The 16242-nt window shown below is 45.2% G+C and overlaps 2 protein-coding genes across 7 annotated transcripts in view; both read left to right on the top strand.

The window, feature by feature from the left end:
- Nucleotides 1-16060, top strand: part of diaph2 (diaphanous-related formin 2) — a 341319-nt gene extending 325259 nt beyond the window's left edge. For all 6 annotated transcript variants that reach the window (XM_053428116.1, XM_053428115.1, XM_053428117.1 and 3 more), the window contains one exon: nucleotides 12106-16060. In XM_053428116.1, the coding sequence (XP_053284091.1) occupies nucleotides 12106-12170 (65 nt within the window). In that variant the 3' untranslated portion in view covers nucleotides 12171-16060. The remainder of the gene's footprint in view (nucleotides 1-12105) is intronic.
- On the top strand, nucleotides 5840-8278 carry LOC128445448 (E3 SUMO-protein ligase ZBED1-like). Its single transcript, XM_053428118.1, has 2 exons — nucleotides 5840-7452; nucleotides 7616-8278. Exons 1-2 carry the CDS (start codon nucleotides 5980-5982, stop codon nucleotides 8003-8005), a joined length of 1863 nt encoding a protein of 620 aa, XP_053284093.1. The 5' UTR covers nucleotides 5840-5979; the 3' UTR covers nucleotides 8006-8278.
- Nucleotides 16061-16242: the final 182 nt, after the last annotated feature.

The following is a 16242-nucleotide window of genomic DNA, read 5'->3' as shown; positions in this document are numbered from 1 at the left end:
AATGTGAAAGTGTGTGCGTGTGGGGGGGTGTGTGGGGGATCCGTCTGAAATGTTACACCGCACACGCAGTCAATTAATAACGCTCAGGAGAGATGGTGTCGCTGAAGGTGGTGCTACTACCCCGGCTGAGACAGACTGCACTGAGACCAGCCAGAGATTGAGATGTGTCGCTATCTCACCATCTGTAACAGTCACGCCTGGCAACGTCAGAAACAGATCGCCCCGATACCAGCCACATCAAATCTCCAGTTTGCCAAGCAAATAGAATAAAACAATCTATCGATCGCGCCCCACCTCCCTGTGTATCAACACAATCCATCTGTGTTTATCAGGCTATCTGGCTTCCTATCTTTTGTTGTCTGCAGGCGAGCGTTCTTCTGCTTTCTTCCCCTTTTTTGTTTTCTTCCTTCCTCCTCCCACATTTGTTTGGTGATCCATCAGCCTATTTACCTTATCATGCTGCCAAACCATCCATTTACGCTCCCATCTGTCTGTCAAACTACATCTTAGCTTCCATTTGTCTAACTATCTCTCTGTCTACTCATTCACCTGTCAATCACGGGGGCTCGCCTTGGCAGCGGCAGGTCCCAGCCTCTCCGGTTGATGCCGTCTGTGAACTCATCAGCTCATAAGACCCCTGGACAAAGTAATTAGCTTCTTATCACTTCATCTTAAGTTTTACACTGTATTAACTGCACTCCATTTAATTATAGTGTGGTGGTGTCAGTTTTGGGGGTTGATAGATATATGGACAGAGGTTACGAAGTGCGAGGTGATGGTGTAATCAGTGACCTATTTAGTTGTTTGGTAAATTTGGAAGCAGATATAAAGTGAAATATAAAAGTTCATGTCTCGGTAGTTCATGCAACATGCTCAGTGCAGGCTGTTCCCTGTGATCTAGATAACTGCCTCGACTGAATCCAAACAGAAGCAGGTCACTGCTTTGGCTCGGTCCGGTTCAGATCAAGCCTCAGTGGAGCACGCCAGACACTGATGTCCATGTAGTCAGGGGGTCTGGCCTCCCATAGAGGCCCAATCAGTCCTGTAGGATCAGTGACTGCCCCCCCTAGGCACCAGAGAGCCTTGGCCTGATGGATTACCCTCTCTCCTGGCTCAGGCCTGTGAAACACAGGCTTCTGAAACAGGCCCCATCTGCGCTCCCCATGGCTCCTTCATGCCTTGTGGCCACAGTCTTGGGTTGCTGGTGAAGCCCCAAATCACCAACCTCAGTGTACTGTTCACATTGTAACACTGATATTCCACAAGTCTATGTTGCACATGAAATAATCAACAATTTAATCTATTTTGAGGTAAAAAAAATATTGACAACATGCAAAGGTTCCAGGTCATGAAATATTAAAGTTTGATACTTTGCAAAGTCAATAGTGTAAATTAAATAATTTGCTTGTTTTGATGGATTGGAGATTGCGACAGGCACTAAACAGTGTTTTACAGACCAAGAAATAAATCAAAGAAAACAATTCAGCAGTTTAATTGATTATAAAATAAAACTTCTTTGCAGCCATGGTAGATTAATGAAATGAAATGAAGATGATGTTATTCCTTGTACCGATCAGAAGGGGCTGCCAATCCTAATACCCCCCCGACTAAACTACAACGTTCACTTAAGTATTGAGCCGAAAGAGATAATGTCAAAGTGTAAGGTAAACTCCAACAGCAGGAAAACAGGTGAGCGCTGCTTAGCGGTTTCACGAATTTACTCTCGGGGATATTTGTTTTCTTCCATGGTTATTCTTGGGGTGAAGCCAGCCCCCTGAAACTGGACTGCTGAGAGGACAATCATGAATGGGAGTTTTGCCTCAGGCGCCGATCGATCGCGAAAGTGTTTTCATATAACTGTTCATTTGAGCCGTGTGCGCCTCCGCTGCATCCCAGAATGCCGGGATCCATTGTTCCGTGACTGAGGATTCAAGTCCAGCAGAGATATTTTAAGGAGATTTGTGAACCTGAGGGGCCCAGTGAGGAATCGCTGCTTCCTGCAGTCCACCGGGCTCCTTGTTTTCAATCACAAGTCTAACAAATGTTTGCTGAGCTTTAAGGGGAACGATGGATTTTTTATTTTAGCTTGAGATTACCACACACATGGATTCACGCAGAGCTTAAAGTTCACGTTGTACAGGCAGGTTTTACCGGCATGAACAAAATCTCTCTCCCCCGCTCCTCTTGTTATGTCCCCGGTGGAGAGCTGTAGCAGCTTCCCTGCTGAGGAGATAAAATGCTACTTTTCTTGCCTCTGAAAAATAAGCATTTGAATATGAACATGTGCAGTGGTTTCCCAGGCTCCTCAGACATATGTTGTGCAAAGCAGTCAGAAGGCATTACTTTAAGTCCAAGTTCCCTTAGGTAGGGTTGTTAAGGGGTAGTGTGTGAGCGTGTGTGTGTGTGTGTGTGTGTGTGTGCACTTTCTGCCGTGTCTGCGTGGAAGCGTTTCACAGAAATAGGCTGCAGTTATGTAGTAAGCCCGACGATAACAGCACTGGGAGGAGAGATGGGGCTACTGGCAATAACGGGGGGGGAATTGTATGCCCGACCACTAGCTCTGATGCCAATTTTTTGAGTGATGGTCCACGGCCCAGTTTTTGTCAAAGGGAGTCTGGAACTTAAATGGAATCCAGGGAGGGAAAGTGGCGAGGGGGGGGGGGGGGGGGGGGGTGGGGGGGGGGAGAATAGCCGTATTGACTATCTGGGTCAGTCACCAGTATTTCCGAGCGTGCACATCGCGGTACCCACGGAGATAGAGTGGTGATAGAGGCTCGCAAAGATTAACCACATCCCGGGCACTGTCAAAACCGATTGCATGTGTTATGACCACCCTGCTCTCCGAGAAGCTCTCCTCGTTACCCCTTATCTCAACAGACTGTCAGTTCAACTCGCTCTGCCTCCACATTCTGTATACAGCCTGTCAAGCAGGAACACAGACCTGTACACACGCAAGCCCAATCTGAACATTCGGAGATTTAGTGCTGAGATTGTTAATTTACCTCGTCTGCTTCCCTGGGTGTTCAGGAATCAGGAGTGACCGGGGTTCTGGTGGTTAATGTTGGTGGTTATGTTGGGAAAGAGGAGAATTGGAAAGAAAAGCAAGAAGAGAGTGAGAGAAGGAAACTTGCCGCCATATTTTTTAGCAAAGTTGTTTAGGGCATTTCACTTTCATCGTGGAAGTGGGATCAACCTCTCTCCTGCTACCACGTCAAGCACCGATTTAAAAACCCCTTCACTCTCAGGTCCTCTGACATTCTCACAACCCCTCATTTTGGTCATTTCCGTGCCACTTATTAACAACATCTGTACAAACCTCCACAAATGTGTTTTTGTGTCTGTGCTGTCAGGATTACAGACACAGACGTAACAGACAGGCTGGCGAGAGAAGTGTACATGCAAGGTGACATTGATTACCCGGAGAAACGTTGAAAGCCATTCTTGGACAAACAGAAAATCAATACATGGAAATGTTGGTGAAGCAGAATCACAGAGTCAGAGTATATCAATATAGTTAATTGTATAAAGCATGTTTAAGAGAAGAATAGGTGTTCAATCATGACGTTAAACTAAACTGCTGAAAAGCTCCTGTGTGTGTGGATACATGTTATCATCTTATTCTGCATGTTTCTAGCAAAGCAATACTTTAAATGTATTGTGTTGTAATAGCAATACTAGAATTCTGTAGGCAGGGACATTAAGAATATTATACCAGGATGTATATTTAGAAATAGATGAAAGTTAGATTTATATATATCTTTTTTTAAAGTCATAACATTGATGTGTATTCTATGCTACGCAACCATTGCATTGTTTTGTGTTGTTGTAGCGCGAGGAACCCTGTGTCTGCTGTGAAAAACAACTCTCAGATTCAAGGCGATATCAAATCTGAGTGAAAATTTGTCTCTTTGAAAAACCAACACAAACAAGGAAAGAAAGGAAAATCTGAATAATGCCCAACACATGCACTGCAGTGGCTCACAGGAAACAAGTTGGGCTTTAATCTTTGGTAATGCTCTGGTTTGTATACATTTCAGCTGCTCGGTACAAATCGATGGTGACTCGAAAGGTTCAGTGACGCTCTTTCTTCTTCCGCCCTCCCTCCCCTTCGTCCTTCCCCCCCCTCTTCTTCCTCCTCTCTTCACTTGCACTATCCCCCCCCCCCCCCCCCCCCCCCCACTGCTCCTTGTTTGGGGTGATTACTCTTACCAGTGAACGAGGGCCTGTGCTTGCCACGACTGTAGTTTTGCGATACCCAGCCCATAACTTTCAGCTGGAAGAAATAGCTTCTCTCCCTCTGCATCCCATTTATACACCGTATCTTGTTTCTGTGTAGGGAGTTCCATTACTCTGTAGCTTGGAGGCAGGCAGAGGCAGGAAGAAGGGAGGGGTGGGGGGGGGGAGTAGATGAAAAGAGGTGATAGAAGGTTGCGGCTGGCGCTGCCGTGGCTGGTGCTGCGGATCCTCACCCTCTTGACGGAGGAGGAAACACACGACGTGTTGATGTGCGGGGATTTTAATCACATCTGTTATAATTATCTCATGAAAATATGGAGTGCAGAGCAACTCGGATCCGGGCTGCGACCCTTCGGAGAAATCCTCGGAATGCTCATTGATGTGCTGTAAAAGAAAGTCTATTAATGATTTGCACTCAGTTAGCAGTTTAATAGGTACGTCTAGATCAACCTGATGCTGAGGCAGAGGTGCTGCAGTGGATCCCTCCTCCATGATGGTTATAATGTTCAGTTTTATTCAAATTGTTTTATAGATGAATCAATTCCACTTCATGATAAGTTTGTAGATGATGAAGCTTTTGAATTTTCCCGATTTCCACAGAAATACGTTTCTGTTATTTACCCTCATTGGTCTGAACAGGCAAAAGACCCAAACTGATAATTATAAATGAACTGTATTATTATATTATTATTATTATGTTAATATTATGCATCCATCCATTCACACAAACATTTATACAGCAGGTCTATACACTGCGCCTTTTCTATCACACCGCATTCTGACCTCAGTATCTTGCCCAAGGACACTGAGCTGGGTTTCAAACCACCAACCTACGGGTTAGTGGACGACCCTCTCTACCTCCTGAGCCAAAGCCACACCTAAATAACACAAACACCTCTCCACTTAGAGCTGCACATTTCACCAGCATCACAAACTGCGTGCCCCTGAATCAGCCCCTCTCTAAAACAACAATCTGAACATTACAACCTTCATGACGGAGGATTTATTGCAGGCCTGTTGTATAAGTTTGAGCTATTTGAGGCTAACAAGCAGACGACGGAGTGAATCCTGTGATACGTGCAGCTCCGCTCCTCCTTTATGATGCATCCTGTTTGTCTTCTGCAGCTATTTACACACACGATTAGTGAGATTTTCGAACCTGACCTTGTTGTTGTGGCCTTGATGAATGTGAACTTCACGTGTAGATGTCGGCGCGGAGTCTGACGCCGCCCAGATACGATATTTAACTAACACTGCGTAATCCTTCCAAAAGTCTTCCTGCTCACACCGGCCAGTGAGAGGTAATTTCTCAAAGTATCCCACGCTGGAAGTGTTTGATCGATGGCTGGCAGCTTCTCCTTCTCCTGCGCGTGGCGGAGCGAGCTCGCGACGGAGTCCCACGCAATTAGCCGTGACAATTAGATGACAGTGACATAAAAGTCATGATGGTGTTTAATCTCTTCCGGGGGAACCCGTCAGGGGACAACGCAGTCCCATCGTCCATCACAGGATGAGATGACGTCCCACTGGAGGAACTCCAACCGTCAGGAGCAGGTTGGAGTTGACTGTGCCATCTTAAGACCTCGGCTTCGGCTGTTTAGTAATCTTTAGTGGTGCAACGGATCATCATTGATCCGTGATCCGTTCGGATCAATTATTTCGGTTCGGCACACACATGATCCGCGGATTGATTTATGGAGAAAAAAAAATTGTGCGCACGTTCAGTCCACACACGGCGTGGTCATGGCGAGCGGAGGAACGGAGGAGCTTGAACACCCCGCGTCATTTAAATCCCCTGTTTGGGAGCATTTTGGCTTCCCTGTCAAAGTTAATGATGAAGGAAAGAGGTTAGTGGATAAAACCGTGACGGTGTGTAGGCACTGTGGCATAAGAAAGCCATACAACAGTGGAAACACATCTAGCATGGCCACGCATTTGCAGCGACATCACCCCGGTGTTTCACTGACAGGAGTGAAACCGAAAGCGGCTCAACAACCGCTTATCACCGCAGCATTTAAACAGCCCCTTCCTGCACAAACCGACCGGGCTAAAGCTATCACAAACGCTATTGGTGTGTTTATAGGTGCAGACATGAGGCCATATTCGGTTGTGCAAAACGAGGGTTTTAAATACATGTTGAACGTGCTCGAGCCACGTTACGACATTCCGTCGCGCACCCACTTCAGCGAAAAGATTGTGCCAGATCTTTATGAGCAGGAGAAGAAAAAAGTTGTGGATGAACTATCTGTAGCACCCTCTGTTGCACTCACAACAGACGGGTGGACGTCAAGGGGAACGGTGAGCTATGTGACAATAACCGCTCACTTCATCACAGCAGACTGGGAGATGAAAAGTCCGGTGCTGCAGACACGTCCCCTCTACGAAAGTCACACAGGCAGTCATCTTGCGCAGGTACTGACACAAGCAGTGGAGGAATGGAAGATAAAGAGGCCCACTACTAATATCCCAGTCACAACTGATAATGCCAAAAATCAAATAAATGCAGTGAATGAGGCAGGACTGGGCCCACAGATAGGGTGCTTTGCACATGTAGTGAATTTGGCATCACAGAAGGGAATCTCAGTCAATAGGATGGACCGCCTCCTTGGGAGGATCAGGAAGGTGGTTTCCTACTTCCACAGAAGCACAACAGCTGCTCATGTGCTTAAGACAAGGCAAGAGATGCTAAAGCTGCCTACTCATAAGCTCATACATGATGTCCCAACAAGGTGGAATTCCACTTATGATATGTTGGAGCGTTATCTGGAGCAGCAGGCAGCTATATACTCTGCATTGACCGACAAGACCCTAAAGAAAAATGTCAAAGACATCATAAACCTCTCTGATGATGATGTGAGAGTGGCAGAGGAGGTCCTCCAGGTGCTTAAACCCCTTAAAACTGTTACATCTCTGCTGAGCACTGAAACTTCGCCATCGGTGTCAATGATCCTGCCGCTGAAAACAAGGATTCTACAATCCATGGCTCCAAGTGTGGAAGACAGCACCATCACTCAAGATGTCAAGACTGCCATTAGAGAGGACCTGAAGCCCAGATACACTTCACCCCCTACTCTACAGGACTACCTTCACAGATCTACTGCCCTGGATCCGAGGTTCAAGTCCCTGTCTCACATAGACCCTGACCTACGCCAGAGGACATACAGTGACCTCACCACTGAGCTTGTGAGCAGTCTAGCCACTGAAGACTGTGATGAGGTAAAGAAAAAAAATATTATTTAAAAATGATAAATTTAAATCTACATACATTTTTTATTTTCAGTAATAATGGCATTCATTAAATGTTATTGCCACATTTTTCATGTCTATGAAACATGAAAATAAATAATAGGTTTAATTAATCAACTATTCTTTTCTGCAGGGTCAAGCTGCAGAGCCAACAGGAGCAAACTTGGACACATCTCCTCCACAAAAGAAGTCGGCAATGGCAGAGCTTTTTGGAGAGACCTTTGCCAGCAAAGACATGGACAGCAAGACTCCTGCTGACGTCATCAAAGAGGAGGTGGCATTCTACCTGGCAGCAAGCGGCATTGCAGTGGATGGTGATCCACTGACATGGTGGAAAAGCAATGAGTGTAAATACCCTCATATTGCTAAGATGGCAAGATGCTATCTCGCTGTGCCAGGCTCTTCAGTTCCTTCCGAGAGAGTGTTCTCAACAGCAGGGGACATAGTGACTGCAAAGAGGTCCACACTCTCCCCAGACAATGTAGACACCCTTGTCTTTTTGAAAAAGAATTTGAAATTATAAGCTCATGTATGCTTTGTTTTCTTTCTTTAATTCTTCTTTGATGATGTGGACGTAGGCTTTATGTCACTCTCATAAAGCTCTTGTTTCAAGGAAGATGATGTGCCTTCTTATGTTGCACTTTAAGTTGTTCTTTATTGATGGTCATTGGTCCATGTTTAAAGGAAGGAGATGTGCCTTTTTATGTTGCACTGTAAGTTGTTTTTCATTAATTATGTTGAAAAGAAGATATTAATCGTGCACTTTAAGTTGATTTTATATTGTTAATAAACAAAAAGACACAACTTATGTTTATTTGTCTTGTTTTTTTTTGCTGATCCGAAAAATGATCCGATCCGTGACTCTGATCCGAGGAACGATCCGAACCGTGAGTTTTTTGATCCGTTGCACCCCTAGTAATCTTGGCAATCCTCTCCCCCCCCCCTATTACCATTGTCTTATTCAGAGCCTCTCCCTTGTGGCGGGGATCATCATGATATACATGCAGGGATATGCCTGTGTGTGTGTGTGTTAGTGTGTGCGTGTGTGTGTGTGTGCGTGTGTTAGGTTTTTCGAAACAATCCACCATTTCTCTATGCACCACTTGAACACTTAAGCAACAAAGTATACTATCTGTGTGTGTGTGTGTGTTTTTGTCTGTGTGTGTGTGTGTGTGTGTGTGTCTGTGTGTGTGTTTGTGTGCATGTGCGTGTGTGTGTGTGTTTGATTTTTCAAACAATCCACCATTTCTCTATGCACCACTTGAACACTTAAGCAACAAAGTATACTATCTGTGTGTGTGTGTGTGTTTGTGTCTTTCTGTGTGTGTGTGTGTGTGTGCGCGTGTGTGTGTGTGTGTGTTTGTGTGCGTTTGTGTGCGTGCGTTTGTGTGTGTTTGATTTTTGAAACAATCCACCATTTCTCTATGCACCACTTGAACACTGAAGCAACAAAGTATTTCCATCTGTGTGTGTCTGTCTGTGTGTGTGTGTGTGTGTGTGTGTGTGTGTGTGTCAGTGACTTCCCCCTCCATCTGCCCACCCTCACTGAAATCCTCGGTGCATTCAGTAACATTTTAAGAAACGGTGCCAGCCAACGTTTAATTAAGTTTTGATATGCCCACATGTCCCCACTGTAACGCGGGATGCCTGTTCTTCTCTTTATCAATGTCTCCTCCTGTTCTTGTGCTCCTCTGTGGCGTGCCTACTGTGACTCGGGAAGATGTCACCTCTGGGAGAAGCAGGTAAAAGAAGCCATCAAAACCAGCGCAAGTAGAAAGAGCCGCAATCAGCACTCTCTAACAAAACCCGTAGAGTTAGTCCTTTGTGGATCGCTCCGCCACTTCCCCAGTCTAACTTTATTTGCTCCCCCCTAGCCCCCCCCCCCCCCCCCCCCCTGCCTCTGTGTGTACGTGCTCTTGAAGATTTCAATTCAGTAGAGGTTAGTCGTAATGTCTCTCTCCCAGTAGAAATGGCTGCTGTTTGCTCAATTGTTGTGATAGATTGATGTGGAGGGGGGAAGATGGCTCTTAACGCACCTGAAGATAGGAACAGAGGAGTCTTCATGAGAAGCCGACAGCTTCTCCCTTCCACCAGGAGGATCCTCTGAAGGCAGATTTGCTGGAAGTTTTTCTTCGTTTTTTTTTTTTTGTGCAAAGTCTTTGACTAAAGATTTCCCACGTATTTGGTTCGGTGAGACACATTTACCCTCTAATGGACGTGTTTCATTTTGTAATTCCACAAACGTCCCTCCGCCGACTGTGCAGCTCTGCTCCTGCAGGGTTTCAACAAGTGGTCACACTAATGGTCTCCATTGTTTTCAGTTCACACAGCGTAGTAAACATCTGCCTTTTCAAATAACACAATGCACAATGCTCAGACTACACCTCTTCTCCAAATCAATATGAGGGGATACTGTATGTTTATAATGTGTATGTGTGTGTACTTGAACTCTAAATGTACATGTGTGTTGTACTCGGCTGGAAAACATCACATGTGTGTTGCCCCCTTTTCAAACCCTCTGTAGTTGTGATTTCTTTACAAATCTTTTCTGTTGTGCTCCAGCTTTTCTTCCGTTATATGACTGGGGGCTTCCGTTGTATAGTCCTCTTTCTTCTTCTGTCCTATTTACCTTATTAAATGCAGCAGAAGATGAAGCCCCCCCCCCCCCTTCCATTCCAGACAGTGGCTCTGTGTTCTCCACTCTAATGCTCCTCTGACAGACTGAAGGTTCAGGACGACTGTCCGGTCAGAAATTAGGTTACGGCAATTGGGCCTTACGAATCATTGGCTGTGGATAAAAAATATGGATGATCTACTTTTTTGTCATTTGTGTGTTCCCATTTTTTTTGCTTTCTTTATTGTGCACAATGGAAACTTGTTTTGAAAGCAGGGACGTTGTACAAGTCCTGGTCACAGAGTGAAACACACCTGTCGACAGGAAAATAGGCGCATGGGTAATTTGGGATGTTTTGGACACGCTGCCTGAACATGTGAGCTTTAAAGTGTTCACCCGACATAGCTTCAATTAAATGAGGATTTTTCAGAGGGTTTTTTTGTGAAAGATTTTCGATGTCTTCCTTTTGTTCTCTCTGTTCCTTCCCTCCCTCCCCCTCTATCTCTCCTCCTGTGCACCATCTGCATGATGCTTTGTATCCAATCTGAAGGAGGAGTGCGCTCTGTTCTCCACTGTGATGGTGGAAGTCTCTCTCTGTGCATGTGTGTGTGTGTTTGTCTGTGCGCGTGCACCGATATGTGTGTGCGTTCTCAGCCATCACAGTCACTCTCAGCTCATTACCTGACATGATGGATGGAGCAAGTGCCATTAAACAACGGCCAGCCGGGGACGCCTGGCACCCTACAGCTGGCTCTGACTAATGGATATATCGGTGTCTTCATGCTTGGAAATACCTGGGAGTCCTGTGTGGGCGTGCCTGCAGTCATCTCCATGGCTATGCTTCCTGCTTCTGTGCAGCCCCACCAGCCACCTGGCGGCCCGGCGGATGCCATGGGCCTTTCTGGGCATCCATGGTTGAATAACATGGGAGGCAGTGTTTGTGTGACTCTGTCATGGAACTGGCAGCCGAGTCAATCCCAGCGTGTCTGGCCCAGCGTCCTGTCCACAAACATCACAGTGAAACATTCACTGTCACCAGCAGCCACAGGGGGCAGCGGAGATACTTCAAACTTTTATTTGCCTTCCTCTGTGGTTGCAGACATTTTGGTTTTATTACAAACAAACGTTAGAGGGTTTGTGAACGTGATAACCCAGGAACACCTGTTTGGAATGTTTTCATGGTTGGGCACGAACGTTGGTTTGGACTCGATGATGAACTGATAAAAATGTGTCACATTCAAATGTCACTTTCATGTTATAAAATGTGTTTTGGGAAGGAACTCAGGAATCAATCTGCTAATCATGACAAAATAATACAAATTATGATATATTATGATTCATCATATGTACAAATTACAATGTCTAATAAGAGAATATGATAATACAATGTTACCTGTCCAAATGATCAATTTCATGATATTGATATTGTGTAAGGACACTTCTGCTTGATAGATTACTGGCAGCTCACAACCACACAGTGGAATTGCTTCAGATGACTTTAGTTATAATTGATGATTCTTTTTCACATGTTGGTAACGTGACCCTCGTGTCCTCGTGTCCCACTAACACGCTGCTGTGCCTCTGTGTTCTGTCCGTGTTGTATACGTGTTGTCACATCGTTCCTCTGCCACCTCGAGTGTGTGCCCGACTCTCTCCGTGCACTCTGTCTCCCGTGCATATGCAGCATCTGATGTGAGAACAGTTGAGGGGCTCTTGAGTGGAAGCCTGGATCAGCAGCTGAATAGAGTTACTATGACACCAGACACGAGCACCTCCACTCCAGCAGCTTCTTCTGTTTCTCCCTCCTCTCCTGCTGCTGCGCTCCCAATCAGCCTGGATTTGCTTCATGTTGCTTCCCCCCCCCCCCCCCCGCTCTCGCTCTCTTTTCTCTGCCTCCCTTAGTTTCCTCCATACAGTCTTTCATTTAGTAACATCACTTTCTTGTTCTTTTCTTCCGTCTCACTCCCGGGGGTTTTGATTCCTTGTTGTTTCATCTTCTCTCCGTACAGACAACCGGCGTGCAGTCCTGGAAAGGTCTCGATCGCGCCACAACGCAAACCACCCAGCTCGATGATCGCCCGCGCCTACCACAGGACGCTGGACAAGTGCCAAAGAGGCCTGCGAGGTGGAGAGCCTGAAGACGACTGAGGGAGGAGCAGACCGTCCCTCTCTGTGGCACACACACACACACACACACACATTGACACACACACTCTCACTCAAACACACAGCAACCAAGTTCAGAACAAAACACGGCTAAAAGAAGAACTGGAGGAATCTATATTACATCACACAGACATTTCATTTTAATGGCCGCTCATCTTACACATTACGTATTTATTCAGCGCTCTCCCGCTCTCTAAATGCTCACCTCCTCTGTCGATGGTTTCATCCATAACATGAAACGGTCCACACGCTGCTGCTGCTGTTTGGAAATGAAAGTTTTTTCCACTTGCTTGAAAAAAAGTCAGAGCCTCGAAATCTGAAACCTCTTCACATCAAACCGTTCACGGAGGGTTTGGAGAGAGGAAGTGCTGTGTTTTGAAAGTGGACATTCAGCCGAGATGGACTGCACCACGTTGTATGTTTGTCATCCGGAGGAACGTACCATTCACGGATCATTCTGCACCCCCCCATGTTCGAGTCCTCCCCCCCCCCCCGACTTCTCCTCTAACGAGTCAACGATCTCTAAACAGAAGAGGGAGTTGTGTGTTTTATTTTTTCTTCCTTCCCTTTCAATCCCTCCTTCAACCAACATCAAAACAATGTTTTAAGTGTAAATGTCTGAAAGAGTCCACATGAGTCATTTGTGATTTCATCTCCTCTAAAGCCACTAGAGCTGGACCCCGTGTGTTCGCCCAGATTCCAGAGCATGTGACTCAGGGATTTTGAAAAAGTGTAATCTCCACTTTGACAAGATGCATTTTTATTTTTAGTCCGTGTAATATCCGACCGACGCCTCCGGGGGCTGATCTCTGTCCCAAGGTCGCTTTTGCTGTTAACATGAGAGACTGACATATTTCTAAATGCATATAACTGCCTGGAGACGCCGACGTGACCTCTGTGACCTCTCCGGCAGTCACACAGGTTTCCAGTGGCTCCATCAGTAATGACAAACAAAATGTTTTCATTATCAAACTATTTCAATCTGGGTATTTGCCTTTTTTTTTTATGTAGAATTTAAAATGACATCTTTTGGAAACTGGTGGTTAAAATATTTAACAGCAAAATTTCCTGGATTTTTTTTCTGCCCCATTGATAATTCAAGAAATTTAAATGAGCTCTGGTGTGAAGCTGAAACTTATAGTATCACATTAACACAGATATAATCTCCACAAAGGAACATGATTGTGTTTCCGCTTGTATTCACATTTCCATATATTTATGTATAGAATATACATAAATATATTGAAATCCACATTTTGATGTATTTATGGAGAGAGTATACAACAGATTGTGACATATATATTTAAGCCTAGATGAACCACAGGCATTATTTTATTCATCAATTGAAACGCCTTTGGGGAAAGGAGCAGTGAGAAGCTGCTAAAGGAAACCCGTGGCTCAAACACTAAAGGGTTTTTAACACTCTATTAAAGAGCCTGTTTCCTGGCGGGATGCTGCACAGTTGTTTTCAGTAACATCTTCCATCTGATGGAGCTTTACAGCATCCAAACAATCCCCTGAATCCTCTGTGTTTCTGCACCAAATAGTGGAGGAATGGGCTCTAAGCTCTGTTCCTCAGCAAGGACCCACTGTCACGATTCCTTCACGTGAGCTATTTATTCATATATTCACGCTGAGGGCGGCCCTGTCCCCTCACTGTAAGCAGATGCTACTAAAAACAACCACTGAATCCACATGGAGCGTGGCCACCACCAGATTAATCGACTAAAGGGGGACGGCCGACAAGACGATCCCTGTCTTAACAAGTGAGTCTCCCAACGTCCTCAGATTCCCCGGCACACAGCATAAGGGACCTTTTCCTCTAACACGGGGTTACTTTAGTAATACCACCACTCTGCTCCAGGCTTTTTGTATGAGTGTGTGTGAGTGGGCCTGCACCATTCCAGCTCAGTACTCTGAGCAGCCGCTCGGGCCAAATAGGATATCCATGTGTTTGACTCCTGAGGTGAAGAGACGGAGATTTGTGCCACCCCCCCCCCCCCCTTCCCCCTCCCAGCCTGCACGCTTCTGAAAAATGCAATTTTACACCTGGTCTCGGCTCAAGGTGCATTCACGAATCTGCATATTTAAAGAAGTCAATAAATCTCTGAGTATGAGGCTGGAGCAGTTGCAGAGGGAACCCTAGAGAGGGAGGGATGGTGCGTGGAGGGGGGGGGGGGTCGACGGAGGTGTGTTGTTACTTCCTTTTTTCAAATCGCCCTTCGTCCTCCTCCACCGCCACAGCTGTGCAGCCTCAAGTGTTAAAAAAGACTCTTTTGCAGAAGTTCTCATTAAACACCAGTGTCTCCCGGGTACATTTGGTGTTTCTTCACTTTATGATTCCGATGATGTTAACGCCACAGCAGCCACTGGCTTCCTGTGGAACATTTACAGTGTACATTTGTTCTGAAGAATTTGCCTAATAACCTTTTTTCCTTATTGTTTAATCACCTTGAGATATTTTTTTTTTACCCCACATGTGCCACTTTTTGTTTAGTGGTTTGTTTTTGGGAAAACACCACAATGACAGAAAATCCTTTTGTTTTTTTAATTTTGGGATATTAAAGGGAGTGCAGGTCTCTCTGAAACTTTAAAAAAGATTGTACAGACATAAAAAAAACATTTTTGGATTTATTTAATTCATCCTTTAATGAATATTGAACTGATTAAGAACTGTCATTCTGAGTATGAGATTGTGATGTGATGACAAAATGACAGTGCTGTGGTATTTCTCATCTGAAACACGCAAACATCTTTTGTAGGATGTCGCCAATTAGGACTTTTAAATAAATCATGTGTCGACTTCATCATAGAACTCCATGAGCATCAGTGTGTTCGCCATCGTAGAAGTGTCAACATGAACCATTGATTTTATGGTGTGTACAACGCATCAGACAAACAATGGGGTTTGCCATTCGTTAGACCAAGAGGCTGAAATGTGCGATTCTAAATTATTTTTCTTATTAAAAGAAATTAAAGCCTAAAAAAATGTTCAACTGTCAAGAGAAGCTTCTACGATGACAACACTCCTCATCAGCCATGTCAGTGATTGTTGTATTTCTCCCTCTCTCCCGTCTTCTAGGATCATCAGAGTTCTGTGTGTTATAGAGAATAGCAGCCGAGCTACAGATCTCAGGTCTGAACTCTCCCGTCGTGTAGTGTCCGATCGTCCCGTCGTCTTTTAGCTTGTGAACTAACAAACCGAGGTTAGGACTTGTGCTCATGGTGATTGTAAGAATGAGGAGGCAGGGGTAGGAAAAAACGATTTTATCAATACATTTAGCAAAGGTGCTTTTTTTTCCCCCCCCCCCGTGGTGACTGGTGACAAGCAAACGCGACCTCCACCCACTGACTGTGCACTTTACCTCACGGGATATTCTGCTCAGGCGGAGGACGAGCCGACGTGTCTGACATCGCCACTAACAGAGTGAACCACTTGCAAAGTCTTTTCTTCTGGTAAAGAGTTCCCAGCTGCCACATATCCAGTTCTTCCCTGGTTTGTTAGCGCTTTCTGTTGATTTGCCGGGAGGCCAATTATGGTTGAATCAACACACAACCCTCACAACTGTTGACAAACCCGCTCTGACCACAAACGTGTAAGCTGCCGTATCCCTGCCTACCTTCCATGTTGTCATTGAGTTTGTGTTATTGTCTTAAGAAACATTTATATTTGTAACATTTTAAGTTTATTTGTATCCTTGAGGGACATGGAAACATGGTTATGCACACTGTCCTGTCACGGAATATGATACTGAATAATAACCCCCTTTTGTTATATAAACTTATTTCTGAAAGATGTTTTTTTTTGTGTCTTGCATTTATTTGATCCACCTCACTGGTATTGAAGCATTTCTCCATCTCCATTTATTCTTAAAGTGGTCACTTGTGTTTCAGGTCTGATTCTCCTCCTCTGCTCAGAGTCAGGGCGGAGGAGTCCTGCCCCGGGTGAACTTATGGACAGGGATTATAGAGAGCTGCGA

Source organism: Pleuronectes platessa, chromosome 8 (genome assembly GCF_947347685.1).
Source record: "Pleuronectes platessa chromosome 8, fPlePla1.1, whole genome shotgun sequence".
In the NCBI taxonomy this organism is placed as follows: domain Eukaryota; kingdom Metazoa; phylum Chordata; class Actinopteri; order Pleuronectiformes; family Pleuronectidae; genus Pleuronectes; species Pleuronectes platessa.
Note: the sequence above shows the minus strand (reverse complement) of the source record. Positions and strands in the feature narration are given on the sequence as shown.